This window comes from Bidens hawaiensis, unplaced genomic scaffold (assembly GCF_021521415.1).
Source record: "Bidens hawaiensis isolate Kalapana, Puna unplaced genomic scaffold, B.hawaiensis_p1.1 tig00026190_1, whole genome shotgun sequence".
Classification (NCBI taxonomy): Eukaryota; Viridiplantae; Streptophyta; class Magnoliopsida; order Asterales; family Asteraceae; genus Bidens; species Bidens hawaiensis.
The window spans coordinates 109,401-133,002 of NW_027494212.1; the positions used below are offsets into that span (position 1 = coordinate 109,401).

At 35.0% G+C, this 23,602-nt stretch overlaps 1 protein-coding gene across 1 annotated transcript; it reads right to left on the minus strand.

Moving 5' to 3' along the window:
• Window positions 1-16,641: 16,641 nt before the first annotated feature.
• LOC143573048 (putative Peroxidase 48) lies at window positions 16,642-17,881 on the minus strand. The gene is made up of 3 exons (XM_077058030.1): window positions 17,683-17,881; window positions 17,441-17,603; window positions 16,642-17,344 (listed from the first exon to the last, which is right to left on the minus strand). The coding sequence occupies exons 1-3, from the start codon at window positions 17,830-17,832 to the stop codon at window positions 16,851-16,853; spliced, it is 807 nt and encodes a 268-aa protein (XP_076914145.1). The 5' UTR covers window positions 17,833-17,881; the 3' UTR covers window positions 16,642-16,850.
• Between the last annotated feature and the right edge of the window lie 5,721 nt (window positions 17,882-23,602).

A 23,602-nucleotide genomic window follows, 5' to 3' on the forward strand; every position in this document is an offset into this window, starting at 1 on the left:
ACTTACCACTTTATCCCTCTCACGGTAAAATATAACACTGGTATTTTACCGGCAGACCCTAAAGAACTGGAATGCATTCTTTCGATTTCAATTTCCTTTTATGCGTACATTTCGCAAAACCTAGGTTGCCTCCAGAACTTAGGGAGAGAATTTTTCTTTTTAGCAATGAGGTGAGGAAAAATTGGCGCCAAAATGAACAAAGGCCACCATTTTGTGGAGTTTCCAAAAGCGCAATGAAAAGAAGAGCAAAAAGATACAAACGATGCTTAGGATGCGGAAACTGGTCCAACGAAGGAAGATGTAGAAAAAGTCAAACTCAATATCAATATGAATATACCGAACTAATGAGGGTGGGTGCTATTAGGCTCAAAGCCTAACGGTCCATTAGAGTTGGAAGTTATATTCATAACAGGATTGAGGAAGAATTTATCCACATCCTTGACAAAACTTATCTTGACGGTCTAACCTTAAAAGAGTCACTAGCTTTGTTTTATATATATATATCACCTAAGCAATCGGGAGATAAGGAGCTAGACCATTGATGACATTCTGAGACTCCCAATAATTAGCAGAAATTGTATTTACCATCTTCACCGTCATTAACCTTAACCCTTAAACCACTAAAAAACAGCAAATCCCTACTCTCACAAAACCAACCACCAACCCCTATTACCTTCTGATTTATGCAACCCTTCACGAAGGGGGAGATTTGAACCCGCTATAAGCTTATTTATCACATGTCACATTTTGGCTAGGAGTGTTCATATACATACATCACATGTATGATCCTATATAAAGCCAATTGTGTGTGAACATTGTGAGAAGATTATGTTTTGCATAAACAGAAGCTCATAAATACAAATCACCTTTTTATATATCACAACATATATTCCTATGATTTAAAGTTGGTTATTTTGTTCTCATTTTCTCTGAGCTCTTTTTGGATGTTTAAGCTATGATCCTAGCTTGATATTTTTAGCGAATATTCATGATTAGCTTGCTTGAGGACAAGCAAGGTTCAAGTGTGGGGATGTTTGATGTATATAAAATTATTCATCTTTTAAGCACCAAATAATCTCTAAAAACTGCTACTTTTATCATATAATATAGTTCATATAACTATTTATCATGTTAAAATATATCTTCAGGCATATCCAAGCCTCAAACAAAATAACGACTGAAAAATTCAAAGAGAAACCAAAGAAAATCAAAGAAAATAGAAAAACACACCGCACATGCTTCATGGAACATGCCCCCATGCTTTCATGTGCAAGAAAAGACAAAAATCTGCAAGAAAAGACAAAATACTGGACAGCTGGACACGTGGCCGTGCTTTAGGGAACATGGGGCCGAGGTCACTTTTCAGAAAAGACAAAAGAAAATATAACAGACAACCAAAAACACGGGGTCGTGCCTCACTTATCACGCCCCCGTGGTGAGTCAGCATGTACGATCTGACAGAGCGTTTAATGCGACTAGACAGCTGGACACATGGGTGTGCCTCACCTAACACGGGGCAGTGCATGAGTGCCTAGACAGCCTATAAATAGATGTGCTTGTTTCATTCAATTGGTGTGCTTGGAGAAGAATTCTATACCGGTTTCACTTATAAAACACCCACTTTACACTAATATTGAAGATCTTGTGGAGAGTTTGAAGGCTTGTAGTTCATCATCAACCATCATCATGATCATCCATCACCATAAAGGAAGAAATATTCATCCATATTTGGTTATATTGTTCTAGTTAATCATGTGTTTGTAATCTTCATCTCCTTTGATGTTCATAACTATGCTCATCATGAGCTAAAGCTCCATTTACCATCTGATTTCTATGAAGAAGCTTTGTTTTACTTGATGATTATATTATATATGTGATTTAGTTTTAGTAAAGTACATGGTTATTTTGCAATTATCCTTTAATGAGAAATGTTTTGTCACTTTAACTCAACAAATCATTATTGATTATTAACACTCATTCATGATTCATTCATGTTCTTGGAGACTCGAAATGGTAAAAAGAATATCTTGATAATTTATCTAAGATAAAACATGGATCCTTATATTGTACTTAGAAATGATGAGATATAAGTTATGATCTAATTCTCTAGTTTTGATAATTCTGAAATAACATTGTTAACATGATTGCTTAGGTTATCATGCTAGTTAAAGAAATCATATGTTAAAGGAATGTGTAACTATAATCTACTTAAATCAACCAATGGGAGGTTGTGTGACTAAACTATAACCACTCAAAGTTGTTAGAATTGGTATTGAGAAATCAAAGTCAATCCTAATCTCTATACTTTACTAAAGCTACATGCTTACTTAAATTGACATTCTCGTGGTAGACATGAATTTATGCATGCTACTTTCTTTTATGTTATAGAGTAGTTCACTTAGAAATGAGGGGCTATTATATCATATATTATTAAAGCAAGTTTATCATATATTTACTTCATAATCATTAAGGAAGAATGAAGTGGATTCTTGATTTTAGATGGTAACCTTCATATATTTGATCTACTCATTAGAATTTTTCTTCTTGTTCACCTATATTATAGATATAGATATATATTATTCTAAAAGTTTAAAAATCACCCTAAAATGATTTTCTTCTAGGATTAAATTAAAATGAAGAGTTATTATTAGAAATATTTGTGTCCACGGATCGATACTTGGTTCTTACCAATACTATTCTACATATACGATAGGTACACTTGTCTATTTTGTGTGTGGTTAGTTTTAGTAGAAATCATTTTTATAAATTTAAAACACAATCTTATGCGAAAACTAAATCCATAATATTTTACGATACGATTAGCACACATCATATGGGTATGGTTCAAGTGGGTAAAGTTAACCCATATTGACCCATGTGAAGGTTAAAATACAAAGGGTTTCAAAAACCCCTCAAAAAAAATCAATAAATTTAATAAAAAAAATAATAACTCAAATATAAATCAAAACGCAAAATGTAAAATAACTAAAATGTTTCCCTCGTCGTCCTTGTTCATTAAAAAAATAAAAAAATACCCGGTCTTGTATTGGTTCAGGTTCGATTTTTTCAGTTTTTTTTTCGATTCGGTTTTGCTTTTTTTCATTTCTATCGGTTTCGGTATATGTTCGGTTTCGATTTCTCGGTTTCTATTCGGTTTTGTGGGTTTTATTTGAAATAAAATTGGATGAAGCTTGTTTTAGTCCATTTTAACCCATAGACAAACTCATTCTAACTCATAACCAAAAGTCACTATCATTTCCCCAACCCATCTTGACCTCTTTGGAAAAACAAATTGATCCATCCTGACACATTACAATTTTAAAAGTTATCCATATTGACCCAAAATGACCCATTTGGGTTTGTTTTGCCACCCCTACCCTCCACATCTCTAAATCCAAAATTACACTAAAAAAACACTATATTTAATCTATCATTTTTAATTAAATAATACTTTTTATACATTTATCATTACCATTTCTCTCTCTTTCACTCAACCAATTTCAAAAAATATATGGGTGAATAATAGTTTTTTAAATATACCAAAAAATCACTACATTTTCTCTCTCATCTATTCACAACACTCTAAACCACTCCCTAATTTATAAAATATTTACTCACAAAATTTGGTGGTTAGAATGTGAATGCTCTAACCTGAATAGAAGTACCACCGAGACGCAATCTTATATGCAAGGGACTTTAAGGTCCATCATGTAATCCTGATCCATTCTCATTTTGGTTGGGTTGTAAGGTTTAGTCATGTAAATTGGGGAAAACAATCCTTCCCAACGTCAAATGTATTTAGCAATCCACTTGTTTTCCTCATATAACATGATTTCTCTTTGGAAAAAATCTCAAAATAGCCCTTTTTAGAAAAGAGATTCCCAAAATAGCCCTTTTTAGGAGAGAGATTTCCAGAATAGCCCTCCAAATCCGTATTCCTCGTGACATTGGGAAATTTCCCGTGAGATTTCAACAACCAATCACAAACTGACACATTTCAATGCTCTCACCTACCACGTGAATTTCCAGTTCAAATCTGTCTTTCGCATGAAAACTTATCTGATGAAAACAATCTTTAACGTGATGTTTCAAACGGTTTCTATCTTCCACGTGGGTTTTCAAAATAATGATTTTTTGAGTTCTTTTTAAAATTCATTTCCAAAGATGAATTTCATCTACAATCATCTTCTTCATCCAACTCCCACCATTTCCTCCGCCACCTAATGCTACCGGACAACACCAACGTCTAGATGGACGACGATAACGAAACCCCATTGTAACATTCGTCATTTTCAGTCCTTCTTGTATTTGTTATTTGTATCAAAACCCGACCCGATTTGTAAACCGAATCTTTCGATAATGTAAAATAATGGATTTTTATGTTTCATAATCATCTTTTACTTTTTGGATTTCAAAAACACCTTTTAATGGGCTTTAAAACACTTTAAAACGCCTCGAAAACGACCCGAAATGACTCGCGAAGCAAACTGGACTAGGCCACCCCACCCTTGACCACGCCGCGCCGCGCGGCTAAGGGAGAAAGGCCGGACGCACGGCGCATAGCCCCACTTGCTCACTTATTTCGGATTTTTGTTGTTTGTTTGTATTGTTTGACTTGTTTAAACCTTTTTAAACACATGCAAGTCTTGATATAAACCATGGAAAATAACTTTGACCACTACTCTGTATATACAAGCTTATCCCTTTCATTTTCTCTTGCTCATTTCATCTTCTTTCTCTCTCAAACAAAGAACACCATTCCTAACCTTCAAGGTTCTTAATAATCAAGCAACAACCTTTCTTTAATTTTGTTTTGTTACTTACTATTTGAATCTTGTGGTACAACATATATATAATATGCACCCCTTGTTTCCTTCGGCCTTCATCTTCTCCGGCCATGGTCGGTTGAGGTGATATGCTACAAGGCAAGGCTTCATGGAGGACTCATTATAGTCCTTGATTATATTATTTTCCTTTAATGCTTTACTAGTCTTGTTTATATTGTAAGTAGTTTACTTTCTAATTCATGTTTAAAGAGTTCCATGGTATTGGGTATGAAGTCACTAGCCTCGGTTTTATCCCAAGTTGAGAACCGAACCAAGACCGAACCAAGACTGAACTCTTGTTTACTAGTTTTGTTTTAAATAGTTAAATAAACATGTTTATGTAAGATTTGAATATTATAACTTCTAAAAATCATTTTATAGTTCTATGGTATTTGGGTATGTGGCAACCATCCTTGGTATCATTCCGAGTCAAGGACCGAACCAAAACCGAACTAAACCGAGTTCACTTGCTTAAGACACACAAGTGTGTTTTTGGTCACCGAAACTCAACTTTTCTTCAAGAATATATTTTAAACAAATTTTAAGTTATTTTATCAACATACTTGGTTTGTCGGAATCCAACTTGATCTTATAACAAGTTTGGACCGGTGAAACCAAATACTTGCTTAACGAACGTTAAGGTTCTTCACAATAGAACTATATGCTTGGTTAAGTCTTTTGATTTTTATTGAGTTATCTCATAAAATTTATCACTTTGGAAAGTTGACCTTGAGTTTAGTTAATTACCTAAACTCAAATTGACAAATCCGAACACCCGATTAAAACCCCGTTTTGGTATTTATATAACCAAGGGTCTTGCAATAGTGCATTATAACCCACATAAGTCACTTAACATAGGTTGAGTAATATTTATGAATGAAATACAAAGACCCGGTTTCGAGTAAACTTACTTTTTAGAACATGTGTTTAATTTCTCAATATTTACATTTTAAACCATAAACTTTATTTATTTAGTTTACTTGTCATATTTTACTTTAAACCCTTCAAGACTACCTACTAACTTAAGACCCATTCAATCTAGGTCTTGATCGTTAAACCGATCTCCGATTATTCACAAATCAATCTTTCAAGTTACTTAGTTAACGTGAGTACATTTCATCCCCCGTTTTCACTTTTATATTTTGGGGGTAACATGCATACTTATTCAAAACAAGAATGATTTATTATACTCATTTCTCAAACCAAAAACTCTAGGGTGTATGATACTTAGATACTTGATCTATTGTGTGTTATATGTCTCATATGCTTTACGTGCACGAGTGTTTATTTTATGTTGTTGTTGAGCCTCAATAAGTATGATCATACGCTCCCCTAACTACTTAGCCTTGTGCTAGTAGAATAGGGCCTCATTATCCAAGTATGTCGGTTGTTACGATTAGAAAGGATCCTAATTTACATATGTTTTATATACCACGATTGATGCTTTTACTTATAGTCTCATATACGTTTGTGGATTTCGCTCATATTATATATACTCAAAACTATGAAATTTCTCACTAACATACGTGTTGACAAATATTATTTTATGCATTGTTACAGGTTTGATTATTACTTGAGTTGGAGTTCGAAGACATCATTCTATTTTTATACCGCTAGGTTATTAGAAGAATGAACAATATCTATTTCTTATATTTTGGTGTATATTTGTATAAACAATATGTGTTACTTTGATGATTGAATGAAATTAATGAGTTGATTAAATATTGTCACTTTAATAGTCTCTTGTGTTCTTGGGCAATCTGTTGCACCCCGGCATGTTCCGCCGCCTTTTGTCGAGGTGTGACACCCATCATGGTCACCCACCACAACCACCCACCACCACCAAGTCTTCACCCACGACACCACCACTTACTCTTCTCTCACCACCCTTAAATCAATGCTCGAAACTGACTGGTGGTGGTTGTGAGAGTGATACCATTAGGTTGGTAATCACTAGAAGTAATGTTTCCAGTGAAATCCCAAGTGAGTTTGGTTTACTAACGAATCTTGAAGAGGTTACACTTTCCAGCAACAAGCTCGTCGGAATCCTACTGGAAAACATGTCAAAGTTAAAAAAAATTTGAATTCATTGTTATCAAACTAAAATTAACTCATGGATTAATATGAGAAAGTGGGAGAACATAACCATGGATTTTGGTAAGATAATGAGAAAGTGGGAGACGATGATGAAATAAGTTTAGATTTATATGAAAATCATCTTAGCAGTTGCATTTTAATCGAATTACGTCTCTGGGGTTGAAATTTATTTGAAATTCATCTTTCGAGATGAATTTCAAAAAAACTCAAAAAATCATTTTTTTGAAAACCCGCGTGGAAGATAAAAACCGTTTGAAACATCACGTTAAAGATTGTTTTCATCAGGTAAGTTTTCATGCGAGATACAACGTGTAAGACGGATTTGAACTGAAAATTCACGTGGTAGGTGGAAGCATTGAAAGGTGTCAATTTATGATTGGTTGTTGAAATCTCACGGAGAATTTCTCAATGTCACGTGAATGACGGATTTGAATGACTATTTTGGGAATCTCTCTCCTAAAAAGGGATATTTTGGGAATCTCTCTTCTAAAAGGATTATTTGGAAATTTTCTCTTTCTCTTTATAATATGAGAATAAATTAAATGAATACAACTACCACTATGAAGTACATTTAGCATCATTTTGTTGTCGATTTATACCATGTATAGTGATAGAGCTTTAATATTGGTGTTTTGTGACACGTAGCTTCCCATTCACGCTTAGTAAAACTATTAGTGGTAAAAAGTCTTTTAACATCCTTCGAATTATTGCACAATTATTAATTTTTTAATGTAAATAAAACTAATAAAGGTAAAGGCAAAGTATCCCAACCACCGGTGTGTACACACCGTTTGATCACCAAATGTAATATCTATGGATTTTTCTTGTTAATAAACGCTAGTTTTTTTTCTCATTTAATAAAATTCTCGTATTCATTTCATCGTCTATATTTATTATTGTTGAACTAAATTTATTTATTGAATAACATTAACTTTGTATGCGTAACTATATGATCATATGTTCATTTCATCATAAACATGCTTAATCGTTAATATGACACGTTGAACCGGAATGCCTAGATTAATATATTATACCATGTAACAAAATAGTTTGTTATTATTAGTAATGTTATTTTATCCTAAGTATTTAAATAAACCATGTGATAAAAAATGAAACATTCTGAAACCTTCTATCTTAACCTTGTTTCTAAAGTTTTACTTTATCTATTAGGTCAAACGTAGTGGGGCGAAGGTTGGGGCGACAAGGTGGTGGAACCTCCCAACCCCCCCCCCCCCCCCCCGCGATGATTTTTGGGTGAAAAGGGGCGGGTGGAACTTATCGCCCAGCATGTTTAAAAAATATTAATATTTTATTAATATTACCATTGAACGGTCAAAATAAAAAATAATAATTAATTAATTAAAACAATATATATATATATATAAACATACACCTTCTTCTCCATTTTATATCCATTTTATACACAATTCATACCCAAATTCTTCAAAAAAAAATCTAGCAAAATGAATCCTAGAAACAACCCGAACCAACAAAAACACCCATTCCCTCCTTTTGGTCAACTCCATGGTTCGCAAAACCAACCGAACGTAAACTTACTATGGAACCCGACAAACCTAAACCAACCGAGCTATCCGTTTCAATTTCCCGACCCGAACCTAAACATGTACGCCAACTATCTCATGCTCCAAAACTTAATGCCGGCGTTCGGGTCTACACCACCGGAGTCGGAGCCGGTGACGGTGTCGGAGACGCAAACGGAACGGGCCTCCAGTTCAAGCCAAAAGCCGACCCGTAAACACAAAAAGAAACACCTGGGGGAGCCGATGGCGCAACGCGATCCATATAAGCAATGGACCAAGGAGGAGGAAATGGCCCTCGCAAGGACTTGGATCGTCATTTCGGAGGATACCGACGTCGGTAAGTTTTTTAATATTAACTATTTATTAAAAATGTATTTAGTGTTTATTAAAAATGTATACTAATTGTGACAAATAATTTTAATTTGTAGCTAACTTTCAAGCCAACGGGATATTTTGGAAGAAAGTATTTGAAGCTTGGCTCGAGATAACCGGTAAACCCGAAGAGTACCGGGGAAAAGAAGCGGTTCAAGCCCACTGAAAGGGGCTTAACGCCAATTCTCAAAAATTTTCTGAGATATATAACCGGTTGCAAGGGCCCGGTTGGCATAGCGGGCCTAACGATGGCGACATTATATCTCAAGCCTTGAGCGACTTTCGAGCTCAAGGCCAAACCGAAGGACGGTCCGGGAAACCGTTCAAGTATTTAAGATGTTGGGAAAAACTACGCCATTGCGCGAAATGGAACGGGGCACCCACCGTTCCGGTCGCCCGACGAGCCGGCTCATCCTGGCCTTCAAAAAAGTCGAAGACATCGTCGTCAACAAATCCGAGCACACCAAACACACCCTCTGATGCTCGTAACTTCTTCGAGGACGACGCGGTTAATTTAGCCGATGACGAAGAAGTACAGGAGTTACCTCGACCACGCGGGAGATCGAGAAATAATAAGGAGGAAGGTTCGTCGTTATCACGATTCACTACGACGGCCAGTGAAGACGTCGGATAATTAAACGAGTTGGTCGGTCGTTTGGAAACAAATACCACAGAAATAGGAAACGACCTTAGAGCATCCAACAAACACCAAAAAAAGCTGGCCCAGAAGTTGGAATTACGTCAAATGAAAGAAGACTACGAATTCCTCAAATCGGAGGGGTTTCACGAGGGGGGCGCATTATTGCATCAACGACGACGTGAAAAATGTGCAAATATTACGGATATTAGTTTCTTTTTTTTTAGTCATGTATTTTTTTTAGTTATGTATTTTTTTTATTTTTAGTTATGTATTTGTTTTTTAGTTTTGTATTTTTTTTTTTTGTATTTCTTTTTAATTTTAATACATTTTTATTTTATTATTTAATTTTCTTGGTTTTTATTTGTTTAGTTTAATTATAAAAAGAAAATAATAAAAAAAATACTGTGGGCCCAGTTTGAAGCCCCTACACCATTACACCCCAAAAAAATTCTCACCCCTTGCTGACTTGACGCCACGTGTGGTAATTCACCTCCATTTGTAGCCCCTCCACTACGCATAACCTTACTTTAAATTTGAAAAAGAAAGAAAATAAAAAGAAAATAACTTTTTTTTCAAAAGTGACGTGCACTTTATGTGCACCAACATATACATATTTTATTTTTATTATTATATTGTTATCATTATCATTAATATTATTATTTTTAAGTTATTATTTAATCTTTAAACAAGTTTTATCTCTATCTCAATTGTATTCAAACCTCCTTATCTCCATTAGAGATAGAGGCTCTCATTCTCATTATTTTTTCACACCAAATCTCATTCTCTTTTTTCTCTCTAAGCATAAACAAGTATTTATAATTGTTTTGCTTTTCATTGTTTTTATACATTTTTGCTTTCCATTATGAATTCCTTCTTGTTTGATCTTATGTTCTTGAGTTTTCCTTTAAATCTTCATAGTTGTTCATATACTCTCACCATGATTATCATAAATTATTAATAAAACTCGTGCTTTCTGCTTTAAGATTATGATGATCATGCTATTCCAAGAAATCACAATTATTTTCTTAAGATCTTGGATCAAAATTATATTTTTTTCATGAATAACTATGAATATTTTTCTGATCTTCAAAAACTCATAAAATTATCATAAATTATAATATTTACACTTTAAACCCTATACTTTCATAAATGTCAATAAATATCATAGATTATAATATTTACACTTTAAACCTTATACTTTCATAAATGTCAATAAACATCCTAAACTATAATAATTACACTTTAAACCGTATACTTTCCTAAATGATAATAAATACACAAAACTATATGATATTACAGTTTAACCTCGTACTTTCTGATTAATCAAAATCATTCTAAAAATTTTGAGTTAGTATACCAATAGAGTATAAACCGGGTATGTATGTATATGACAAGCAAACGGTTCTGCCTAAGGCAAGAGTGCCGTAAATAATCCCATTGGACCCATGACTCTTACCTAGGAATCGACTTGTTGGAGGTCATGCTCTTGGTTTATAACATTCTAGTATGCGACACTCTAACTAATTTAAAAACCGAAACTTAATCTAGGGCATCCCGTGACCGGTTGAACAAACTCTTGCTCGTGTTCGTGTTCATCTATCAAGCAATGTGAGTTATAGCCCCTTTTACATGTTTTTAAATGTTTTATATTTTGGGGTGGAAACATGCAACTTATTTATTGTGTGTTTTATAAATGCTATTTGATTCAAGCTTTATTCATAGTATTCATTGTGTGTGATCATTACAAGCATATACTTAATCGCATGTACAACCATTAACTTGTTAAGCTCGTGGTAGTATGATGATAGATCTATTGGCCCAACCTGCCCACTCAGGCCTCGGGTAGAGGCTTGTGTGTTTAGAATCCGACGATCGTTAAACATTAAACATAATAGTCTAATCGTGGATTGGACGACTCGCTAATCGTGTCAGAGGTTTGGTTGTAATCACTAAAGTATATAAAGTAACTTAACACATATGAAATGTTTTCAACATAATACATATTTTTCTATTTAAAAACCTATGTTCTCACCAACTATTTTTAGTTGACACTCTCGCATGTTTTTCAGGTAATTGAAATTAAGGAAGATTCTTGAAATTTCATATAGGGGATGAGTCAGACTTAGAAGTTTAATGAATAAATTGCTATGTCATGTTTTCTATTTTGGATTATGTTTGGTTTTAACAACTTTTTGGTTTATTTTAAAAAGAGTTTTTACATTTAATACCATGTGGATGAATTCAATCTACGCACGCCCCGGCGTTTCCGTCCTCGGTCGGGGGGTGTGACACCAAAAAACACCCAAAAGGCCCCGTGGACAATGTTCCCATGCGTTTTAAAATATTTTATAAGTACGAAAACACCCACTACAGATGGTCTTAGACCCGTTTCTCCCAGTGTTTTAAAATCGGTTCAAACCGGTCGGTTGAACCGGTTAAACCGGATTTCGCACAGTAGGCCGGTTTTTTTAGTCCGGTATTTTTGACCGGTTTGCTAGAACATCATACCAGCGGTTTTTGTCTAAAATACCGGTTTTTACCGGCAAACTGGTTTTAAGCCCGAGAAATTTTTAATATTTGCGGCTCATATTTTTTAAAAATTACTATTAACCCAACAATTAACATTCAAATATGTAAACTTTAAGACTATTTTTTTAAATTGAATGCTTTTACATTGTTTTTTTTTAATATGCATTAATTTTTGGATTATTTTTCGTTATAAGAATCATTTAGATAGGAAACATTTAGATTTTGGTTATTTTTGGATTAAAGTTACATCTTTTTGTAAATTATAAAGTAAACTATTCAACCGGTTGAACCTCCCGGTATAACCCGGTTCAACCGGTTGTACCATTAGCCCAATCCGTTACAAGTAAAGTACTGGTTTTTAGAATATTGGTTTGTCCTACTCCCAATCTCTCATTTGCCTATCTGAATAAGTACCCTTTTAAATTCAAGGCCCACAATCCGGATTTGAATACCGGTTTCAACTAGGGTTGTTCATGAACCGAGCCGCACCGAGCGAGCGTCTGCTCGAACTCGGCTCAAATTGAAACCGAGCGCAGGGCCGGCCTTTAGGGAGGGCGGGGTGGTCGACGGCCCCCGGCCCGACACCCCGTTAGGCCCAAAATTTTTTATTTTTTTTAAATTATATGTATTTTTATGAATAACAAGATGTATATTTAATGTTTAAACCCAGTTACATAACAACTAGTTTGGCTTAGTGGCAAAGAGGTATTACTTTCAACCAAAAGTTTGTGGGTTCAAGTCCCATTTGGAACATGTTTAAGCTTATTTTTATACAATTTTTTTTACACAACTCAAATCATAACCAAGTATGACTATTTAAAAAATTAATTGTTTAAAGCTAACAAAATACTCATTTTACTTGAGGCCTAAAAAAAATTTTGCATTCGGCCCAAAAATATTTTTGGCTTCTCGGAGCCAGGCCTGACCGAGCGGCTCGGATCGGTTCGAATTTAAGTAAACGAGCGGGAAAACGTTGCTCGAACTCGGATCGAATTGAAACCGAGCGTCTTGGCTCGGCTCGTTTTCGCTCAGATTGGAATGAAATACGAGACGATTAAACTTTAGATGGAGAGAAGCTTGTTGTTAGCCATTAACGAGTGATTCCGACGAGCGATTATGGATCTCCGATCCAGTGACGTACGACGTGAATAGAGAGGAGTGGAGCCGACAGCGTGGATAGACGGTGACAACCTGATGTTGTGATGGTGCTGGTTTGAATTTGGAGATTTGGTTAATTGGACGGCATGAAATTGTTGAAGTGGAATGTGCTAGTTTGAATGTGACGGCGTGATCATAGTGAAATTTGATAATTTAGGGTTTATTTGTTGCTTATAAGTTATACCACTGCTGTGTTGTATTATTATTTTTATTTCATTTTTTTATATTTCAAGTATATATAATTAGATTAAATATAATTAATATATTAATATATATGTTTTACAATGATATATATATATATATATATATAATAAAACAAGCTAAAAATATTTGAGCCGAACCGAACCGAGCGAACCCTTGCTCGTTGCTTGGCTCGTTTACAAACCGAACCGAGCAGAGCGGCTCGTTTACATTCGAGCGAAAAACGAGCGAGCGACGAGCGAGTTCGATCGATGAGCGATTTAGACGGCCCTGATTTCAACAGTGCTGAAATACTAGAGCATGTGACCATAGCAACCTCCTCAAATCCTCAATAATATGCACATGGTTCAATGATTAAAGGCACCAAACTTATTCGTGCCATGTTTCAAACACTTTTAGGCTATTCGTAATGGGCGATAAGGAAAGCGAAAATGGGGCGATTTTGGGGGGAACACCACCCCCCGAGGCGATAAGGGGCGAAGGCGGGAGGGAAGTGTCGCCGGAGGGGAGGTGGATATTATTATTTTAATAATAATACCGTTGGGCAATGGTCAAAAATAAAAATAAATACAAAATTAATTAAAACAATATATATATATATATATAAACATACACCTTTTTCTCTAATTCATACACAATTCGTACTCAAATTCTTCAAAAAATCTAGCAAAATAAATCCTATAAACAACCCGAACCAACCGAATCCCGTGGAACTCACCGCTACCATGAGAGAAATCATAAAAAAAACACGAAAAGTTTGCCGAGGAACTCAACTATACCATGAGAGAACCAACAAACAACACGAAAAGGTTGCCGCTATGTTGAAATTGCGGGAAATGAGTAAAGAATACGAATCCCTCAAAGCGGTTGGGTTATACGAAGAGGCCGCATTATTGGAACGACGACTAATTGAAAAAATGCGCGAATATTATGGATATTAGTTTTTATTTTAGTTATGTATTTTTTTTTTTTTTTTTAGTTATGTATTTTTTTTATTTTTAGTTTTGTTTTTTTTTTGTATTCCTTTTTAATTATAATACATTTTTATTTAATTATATGTTTAGTTTAATTATAAAAAAAATACCGTGGGCCCAATTTGTAGCCCTACACCATTACACCCCAAAAACAAATTCTCACTCATTGCTGATTGGACGTCAAGTGTCACAATTCGCCCCAATTTGTAGTCCCTCCACTACGCATAGCCTTAGTGGTGGAAATATTTTCAATTTTGGTTAATGTGTATTCTTTGTACCAAACGGAAGTAATAACCTCAAAATATGCTAATGAGTTGTGGTGGATCGGTAAGGAATGGAATTGATGTTTCATGTGATTTAAGTTCGAATTCTGCCTCCATCATTTAGTTTTGGTGGTATTAGGTGATTATAGGAGACTAGGCGAGTATGTGACATCCGCATTGTCGTGTCTTCAGGCAAATGTTCACGGGGATTGGCCTTAGGTGATGGCATTGGCACCAGATGACATGGTGAGGGATACACTCACCTCCAAACCAGGGAAAACCTCACCTAAGGCTAACACCCGGTAAAACCCGCTCAATGCAATGATCGAACTAGCGACCGCCACTTATTCGCCTAGTTTCCTGTCATCACAAGGTGCCGACGAAACTAAATGGCGGGGGGAGGGGGGGCAGGATTCAAATATGGATCACTTAAAACATCATGTCTTTTACTTACCACTCCACTACCGACTTATTGGTTTATTATTTATATAAAACTTAGAAAGTTACTTGCAGATGTTTTTATGTGTGAAACCTATTTGGATTTTTATTTACTAAAATTTATCAATCGTAACTGATAAAGAAAATAGTTAGTTTTTAATTAAGCCGCAAAGTTTTGTTTTACAATATAAACAATGTTTTTTACATAAAGTTAAATTCGAAATTATACATTCTTAACAGTTAACAAATTTTAAATTTTAAACTTAAATATTTTTCTTATTTGAATTTAACTTAAGTTGTTATCCACGGAGTGGTATTTCACATGGCAAATGAGGGATGACCCGGCCTTTGGCCTGGGTTTGAATCCCGATGTCGCCTGGATTTTACCGTTTGTTTCCAGACTCGTTCTGGTTAACTCGACTGTCGTGCATGCGGGCGGGTTGGGGCTGTCGGATTTTACCAGGAACGCCCAAGCCAAACTCGGATGCCAGCGTGGATCCGGCTAAGACAACATTGTCCGGCCTGAGTGGGGTGGTGGGGCTCCTCTCGTAGGAGTTGTGATTACCCTTAACTGAGAAAGTCACCGTTCGAAAAAAAAAATTTGTTTTGACTTTCTTTACCGTTTTGGCTTTTTTTATTGACTATTCACTGTTTTTTCTAGGGAGGACAGAATGGTAACGGGATGGGATTGGATGGGTTCGGCCCCGATGGGAACACCGCCCCCTAGTGATTCGGCCCTATAGAAAAAGCTCCCCGATCAGCATGGCTACCACGAAATATAGAAAGAACAAAGAATTGAAGAAGAATCGGAAAGGAATTTTGGGATGGAGATAAATTTTGAAATGGGATCGAGCAAGAGCACCGCCCCTAAGTTGTGGCTGAAACAAGATGTTATAAACGAATACATGTTCTTGTTTCATACGTTGTGTTCAAATTCTTGGTTGGCAACGAAAAGTGCGACATTATCAAATTTGTTAAAACTTAATTAAAGGTTTAAATTCCATAAAAGTGACACTTTAGTCCTTTTCGTATCGAATATTCCAATTTTTATTCTTTTAACTGTAAGGTCTCATCTTTTTAAAGTAGGTTTTCCACCTTTTACCAAGTTTATCTCTTAAACTTTGTCCAATTGAAGCATAGAATAAAGCATATTTGCAGAAAACATAATAAGAAACAAAAGTCATAGAGCTATAACTATTTCTTTTTTATATTTTTTGAATTGTGTAAGATTGAATTTGATATTGTATGAGTGAGGTATGGATAACTCTTCCTTTTTCATATCTACCAACTCTTGCACATTTTCGCATGTTACATTGATAGTTTACACTAGATGCACAGTACACAGACATATATTAGATCATATCTAACTTACGGACTGTCGCTCTTCTACATCGGGCCAAGGGCCGTCCAATATGTTTGTGTTATTCTTACATTTTATGCACTATTTTTGTTGATTTTATATGTCAATGAAGCATATTATCTAAAACCGTAGTTGATGCAAACCTTTTAACGGTTATGGATATATTCCAAACGTAACAAAATAAATATATAAGTGCCTCTCTAAGGTTCTTTCACCCAATTGTTGATAGTCTAATCACACATTTTAGATATTTTCACAATTCAAAGGATGAAGATAAAGGTTGCGAGTCGACCCAACCTGTATGCTATGACTCGGGCTCTTTTATTTTATTTCTAATAACAAAATTGTTGTTTTCTTAGTTGACAAATCCATAAAAATGAGATTCGAGTAACAAACAATGCTATAAGCAAATTGAAACATCATACCATATCAGATCAAGATGCAATGCAGCCTACCACAAAGACGAACTCACTTCTCTGCAGTTAGTTCTCACCTCACCACTTTGTCCAGTCAGCACTTGGATACTAGAAAGCTTCATCATGACCTGAGCAAAATCTCTATGAAACATAGAAACATCTGATGCGTATTGTCTAACCCAATTTGCAGTTTCTTCACCAGCTAGTAACTGCTGATCCACAAACAAGATCCCCTTACCCTGCAAAAGCCCGCGGTAATAAAGAGTCCCAAAACCTGATCCCGTTCCTTCATAGTCCATCTTCATAGATCTTTCTTGATCACTTTTTGTTGATGGTGATGGAGCTGGAGATGCAGATGGTGATGGTGATGAAGACTCAGATTGACTTTCTGCTTGAGTGTTGTTGCATACAGATCTTAAGAGTTCTGCAAATTCAGGATCCAATGATGGGTCGGGCTGATCGGTCCCGCCAAATTTGTAAAGCCGTCTTTCAAAGAACTTGCAGTGAATCATTCCAGTGCTGTGAGCACCTGCAGATAATCAAGTTGTGTATCATTCAAGATAACTTAAGAACAACTTGAAAGAAACACTAAGCATACAAATATGACTGATTCATAGTTCCATACCTAAAAGAGTGACTGTTTCTTTTTGACTAAAGCCTCTTGAAGCAAATCTAGTGACAGTTGTAGAATGATCATCTAAGGGGCTAGGAAGCTCGTATGAAATCTCAGGGTAAGAGTGATCACTGTCTTTCCTACCCGTATGTACAGGGTAAAATGGTCCACCAGCCTATAAACAATAATCAATACATTATTACTTTAAAGCTATGCACTCTCAAATACTGATGAAACAAGAATAAAACTTATACCAAAACGACACTCTCGCGAGCAGCAAGCACAAGAAGATCAGCACACGAAACCACACCGGGGCAAGCATTTTCCAATTCGGTCTTAATGACGTCAATGTGATCAAATCCTCTCAGAGACTGATTCGGTAGAGTGTCTTTCTCACTCCCCATAAAGACAGTACGATCCAAAAGCACCGATGCATCACATCCCTACATCATGTAATTTTGAAACTCAGTATAATAGCTTACATGTATATGAATGTAATTATGTAAGTGCATACATTTGTACAGTTTTATAGATATAGAAACACATATCAATTATACCTCCTCCTCTGCCTCAAGAGAGCAACTGTGTACAGCAATTTCCAATAGTATGAACAAAATATGATCTGGTTAAGCTAAAACTAGCAAGAAAACCTAGATCTCTGGTATTAACAGTACAAATTACTCTCTCTATCAACAACTAAATACTCAATCATCAATTACAGGAACAAACTTCTATTCACGTCAAATTAAAGACGCCAGTTAATGAAGAGAAAATATACCTGAATAAAACAATCGTGAAAAACTAAGCGAAGGATTGCCGGAACGACGGTGGAATTCCGGTGGTAGATCCGGCGAAGAGTTGATCGGATGATTTGTGGCGCTTGAGGACATGAGTCTCTGTAATAGTCGTACTCGAGGAGCGTTGAATCGGAAGAAGCAATGGAAATGGAAGACGACATAAGAAGACAGTATCCGATTACAAGAAGAAGAAGACAGGTTTCGCCGCCGTCGTGTTTCATGGCTGATGTAACAGGCAAACCCTAGCCAGGGTTACGGTGAACAAGATGAAGATGTAGTGACTGGTGCAGTCGAGAAAATGAGCGGGAAAATAATAGAGAAGATGAACAAGTTGGGTGTGTGTTTATGGTTGGATTCCAACAGAATTTGTTTTCACCCTTGAAATTACTCTAGTACCCCCAGCTTCTTTGCACTACAAATGCAATCATTTCTCTATCCCATGGGTACTTCTGTAATATAACATTGACTCTACTTGTTTTATTGTTTATGTCATCTATAACTAGTATGAGTCTATGAGATGCTCGTCTGTATTTTTAAGTTTTACCTTTTGTGGACTATTATGTACTAATTTCATACTACATAGTCCGGCTCAAGCCAAGACTTGACTCGTTGACACCCTTGGTGCTTTTATGATAGTTGTATAATTGTTACAGTTATAAGTCATTTCGAAATAACTCAATATGTAAATCACACTAACCTATGTAGCGTTTAAGTGAGTTTGTCTTTGTCCTAAGTATAAGTCATACTGATTATTTGGTAAGATTAACCTATAGTGTATGTTACATAGACATCGTGTCGGTCATAATAATACGTTTTTTGCTTAGCACTACAAAGATTTAAGCATTCATGTCAAAATCTTAAATCAGATTTAATGATAGAAGTTTGGTAGATATCTCATAACCAATTAGGAATGTAACAAAATATTAAAATTCCTAAAATGTTAATATAAATGTCGATTATATTCCTGACATAACAGAAACTTGATGAACAGTGCATAAAATGATTGTTATCCGATTGATAACAGAAACTTGATGAACAGAAACGAGATACAGTCACGCGATTAGGGATGATAAATAAACACGAACCTAATGGGAATACTCAAAATATCCGGGACGGGTATATATAGGTTAATCGGGTATAGGAATTACTTTGAAATTTTTCATATGCACGGGATTTCGTGATATACCGTTTTACCGGACCTAATTAGCTGATAACATATGCTAGTTTATCATAGTTAAACCCGACATGATTTTTTTTGTATTTATTTAATTATGCCCGATAATATCAAACATGTAAGTTTAAGTGGCTTTGTCCTATTTTAAATTGTTTTGAGCTATGACACATGCTTGTAAATAATTTAAATAAATGTGAATTTCAATGATGCCGTTAATGATGAGGAGGATTCTAATTAAATTATCGACTCGTGTTTGGTTTAAATTTGAAAGGTGAAAAGAACGTGCTAAAAACTCAAAATATATATATATATATATATATACACACACACTAGTGTCATCCTCCCGTGTTACGGGTGTTATTCAAATTTTTGTTTTAATCGTTTTGCTATTTTATGATGATTTATTTTATTTTTAACGTAGTTTAGTATTAATTTAATACATACATATTAGTTTGTTATTATATTTTTTAGCGTTTGAGTTTTTTCAATTGAGATGTGTAGGTTTTTTTTATCTTTAACGAACAAACATAAACGAACACGAGCATGTTGATTTTTTTTAAATGAACAAACATGAACACAAATATTTGTCTAATGAAAAAAGGGATGTTAATGTAGTTGACAATGGTGGGTAGTATCGGAAGTTAACCGGCGATGAAAATAATAGACCAGCAACAGAGAACATGTAAAGGAGATAAATTAAATTAGGGTTTAATGATAGTATTTACCAATAAATGAGATCTTATAACCCATTTGAGGGCTATTAGGGTTTGGTAAGACATATAACCCGTGTAAATTATTCTTTGATGAATAAGGGGTTATTTCACAAATAAATTAGATATTATAACCCGTTTAGGAGTTATCTGGGTTTGGTGAGACCCATGACCCGCAAAAATTATTGTTTGATTATGAAAGAGTTTCATAAATATATGAGATGTTATAACCCATTTAAAGACTATCTGGGTTTGGTAAGACCCATACCCGTGAATTTGGGTCAAATGCATGAGAAACCTCCAATTAAAAATCAAGCAATTTGTGGCTCTAGAGAACGGGGGGAACAACCTGAGATCGACACATAGGATTTCATGGTAGACAATTATATAAAAAGTTAGATATATATATATATATATATATATATTGAACCACCAGCTAAGTAACGTCGGGTACTCCGTACGCAGCCCCCATTGGCTAAAGGTAGCCCGAGCCGGTCACGAGTCTAGACGGACGGAGCTCATAGCAGTCCACCTATTAAGGGATTCCCCGGATAAAACTTACCCCTACACCCGCCAAACGGCTCTACAGCGAGGAGCCAGTAAAATCGGATGAGATCAGGACTCGAATCTTGACAAGCCAGGATCATCCCTCATGTCTCCCATATAAATTGGTGACATAGCATCTATCTTAATAATATTGTTTTTGTCATACCCCGACCAAAGGTGGCGGAACATGCCGGGGTGCAACCGATTGCCCAAATACACAAGACACAATTTAAAGTGACAATATTTAATCAACTCCTTTTATTTTATAAATCAATAAACAACACATCTCGTTCATACTAACAATTTGAAAACAAGTAGAAATTATATTGTTCGTTTTACTAATACCCTAATAGTCTTGGTAACGTTTTTCGTCAAGTCCTTGAGTCAACAAAATTCAAACCTGTAACATTTCATAAAATAAAGTTTATCAACACAAAGGTTGGTGAGCAATTCATAAGTTTGAGCATATAAGTATATAGTAATAAAAAGCCACAAAACTTGTATACGAAACATAGATAAAAGCATCAACTTGGATAAATAGATATCGCTAATAGAATTACGTTAGCGACACCTAGCTATAAGGGGATGCCAAATAGTCTAGGATTTTGTAGTTATCGTTAATTGCATTACGTTAACGACACCTTGCCATGAGGGGTTGTCAAATGGTCTATCAACACAAAGGTTGGTGAGCAATTCATAAGTTTGAGCATATAAGTATATAGTAATAAAAAGCCACAAAACTTGTATACGAAACATAGATAAAAGCAACAACTTGGATAAATAGATATCGCTAATAGAATTACGTTAGCGACACCTAGCTATAAGGGGATGCCAAACAGTCAAAGATTTTGTAGTTATCGTTAATTGCATTACGTTAACGACACCTTGCCATGAGGGGTTGCCAAATGGTCTAGGATTTATAGTTCCACCATCCAAAAGCGATAAACACATAAGCATGTAAGCATAGAACACCATATCGAGCAATTATTAAGTAAAGTATACAATCACGTTTGTGGGTTTAAGATTCAAGTAAATAAAGCATTTAGTTTGATATGTATGAAATGTCACCCCAAAACGAAAGATAGAAAACGGGTAATGAAAGTACTCACCTCGATTGACGAATTGAGAACTAATAAATTATCGACATATAGAAAGCTTGTAAACGAAACGAACGAATCCGACGTGAAAACTAATTGAAAACGAATAAATAAAATATATTAATGAACTTGAACTTTAGTTGAAACTACATTTGAAACATTGCACGAGAAGGTTCGATTGTTAGTCGGGTTACCGGTTGATTTGTTAACGATTATGGGCTCGTACTTAATTGAAAATTTAAAATAAAATAATATTATTTTATTGAGTTTTTAAATAACTAAACCAACATTAAATAGAAACAAGACGGGTTTAAATCAAGAGTTCGGTTTTATAAAAATGAATTGATAATAAAGTTTATAATAATATTAATAATTAATATTATTGATTTATATAGTGATAATACTTTGTTAAAAGAATAATAACTGTGAAACCTTTAAACGAGTACGGTAACGTTAACGATGACCATGACTGACGTTGGTTCGGTTTTTAAACGGGTGGAAGCATATTATAATATTAAACTTTAACAATACCGATATTAATGATGATAATTATAATAACAATAATTATTATTGAAAATACTAATATAGTATAATAATAATAATAATAATAATTAATAATAATAATAATAATAATAATATAGTATAATACTAATAATAATAGTTAAAGAATAAAAGTCTTGTTATTAATTAAAGTGTTGTTGATAATAATAATAATAATAATAATAATAATAATAATAACAAATAATATTGATAGTAATAATGATATCATACTCGATGTGGGTTCGATTTCTAAACGAGGTCACAAAATGAATATAATACTATTATTGCTAATAATTAATGATAAAAAAATATGATTTTGATGAGTATTAATAATATGATCTTTAATAATAATAATAATAACCACTTTAATATCTATAATAATAATGATAATAACAATAATATTAATAATGAATACATATATTAGTAAGTTAAACATAATAATACCAATAATAATTTTTATGTAGTGATATTAGTATTTATAGTAACCATAATTTGTTAAGTATAAAAATAATAATACCAAAACCGGTCTAGGATGAGACTCGAACCCGAGACCTCTAGTCTAACAACTAACGTACAACCCAACCGAACCAAGATAACAAAAAGTTAATTAAACCCATAAGGAATTAATATATTCATTACCACACCGTTCATCTTTTCCCCAATTCAAAACAACTTCATACCCATCCAACCCGTTTCAAAGTATATAACCAAAAAATATAACCGATTATTAACGATTTAGATCTGATAATCGATATACGAAAACTGATAGCACTAAAGCCCAAATTAATTTACCTAATAGATGTGCATATGCTCGTTTCTCTACATCAGGAAGAACCCGAGCCAAACCCGCCGGAGACGGAAAACAGAAACCAGAGGGAGAGAGAGGGAGGGAGGGAAGGAGAGAGAGCACGGCTGAAAGAGAGAGAGAGCACGGCTTGGTTTTCCGGTAGCCGGAAAAGCGACCAGGTGAGGGAACGGGGGGCGGCGAGTGTGATGGGGTTACCGGGAAAAACGAGGGGAAAAGGGGTCGGTGGTGGTGCGTCTGGGCTCGCCGGACCGCCGCTCCGGCTGCCGGAGGAACAGAGAGAGGGAAGGAGAGTGTGGTGCCGGAGTTGCGGGGGAGAGGGAGACGGCTGGAGGTCGAGATCGGGGAGACGGGGTGGCCGGAGCCAATTCCGGTCGCCGAAAAACGGCGCCGGAAAAATGAGAGAAAGAGATGGGGGCGGCTGGGTATTTATGGTTAGGGTTAGGGTATTTGGGTTATATATATATATATATATATATATATATATATATATATATATATATAT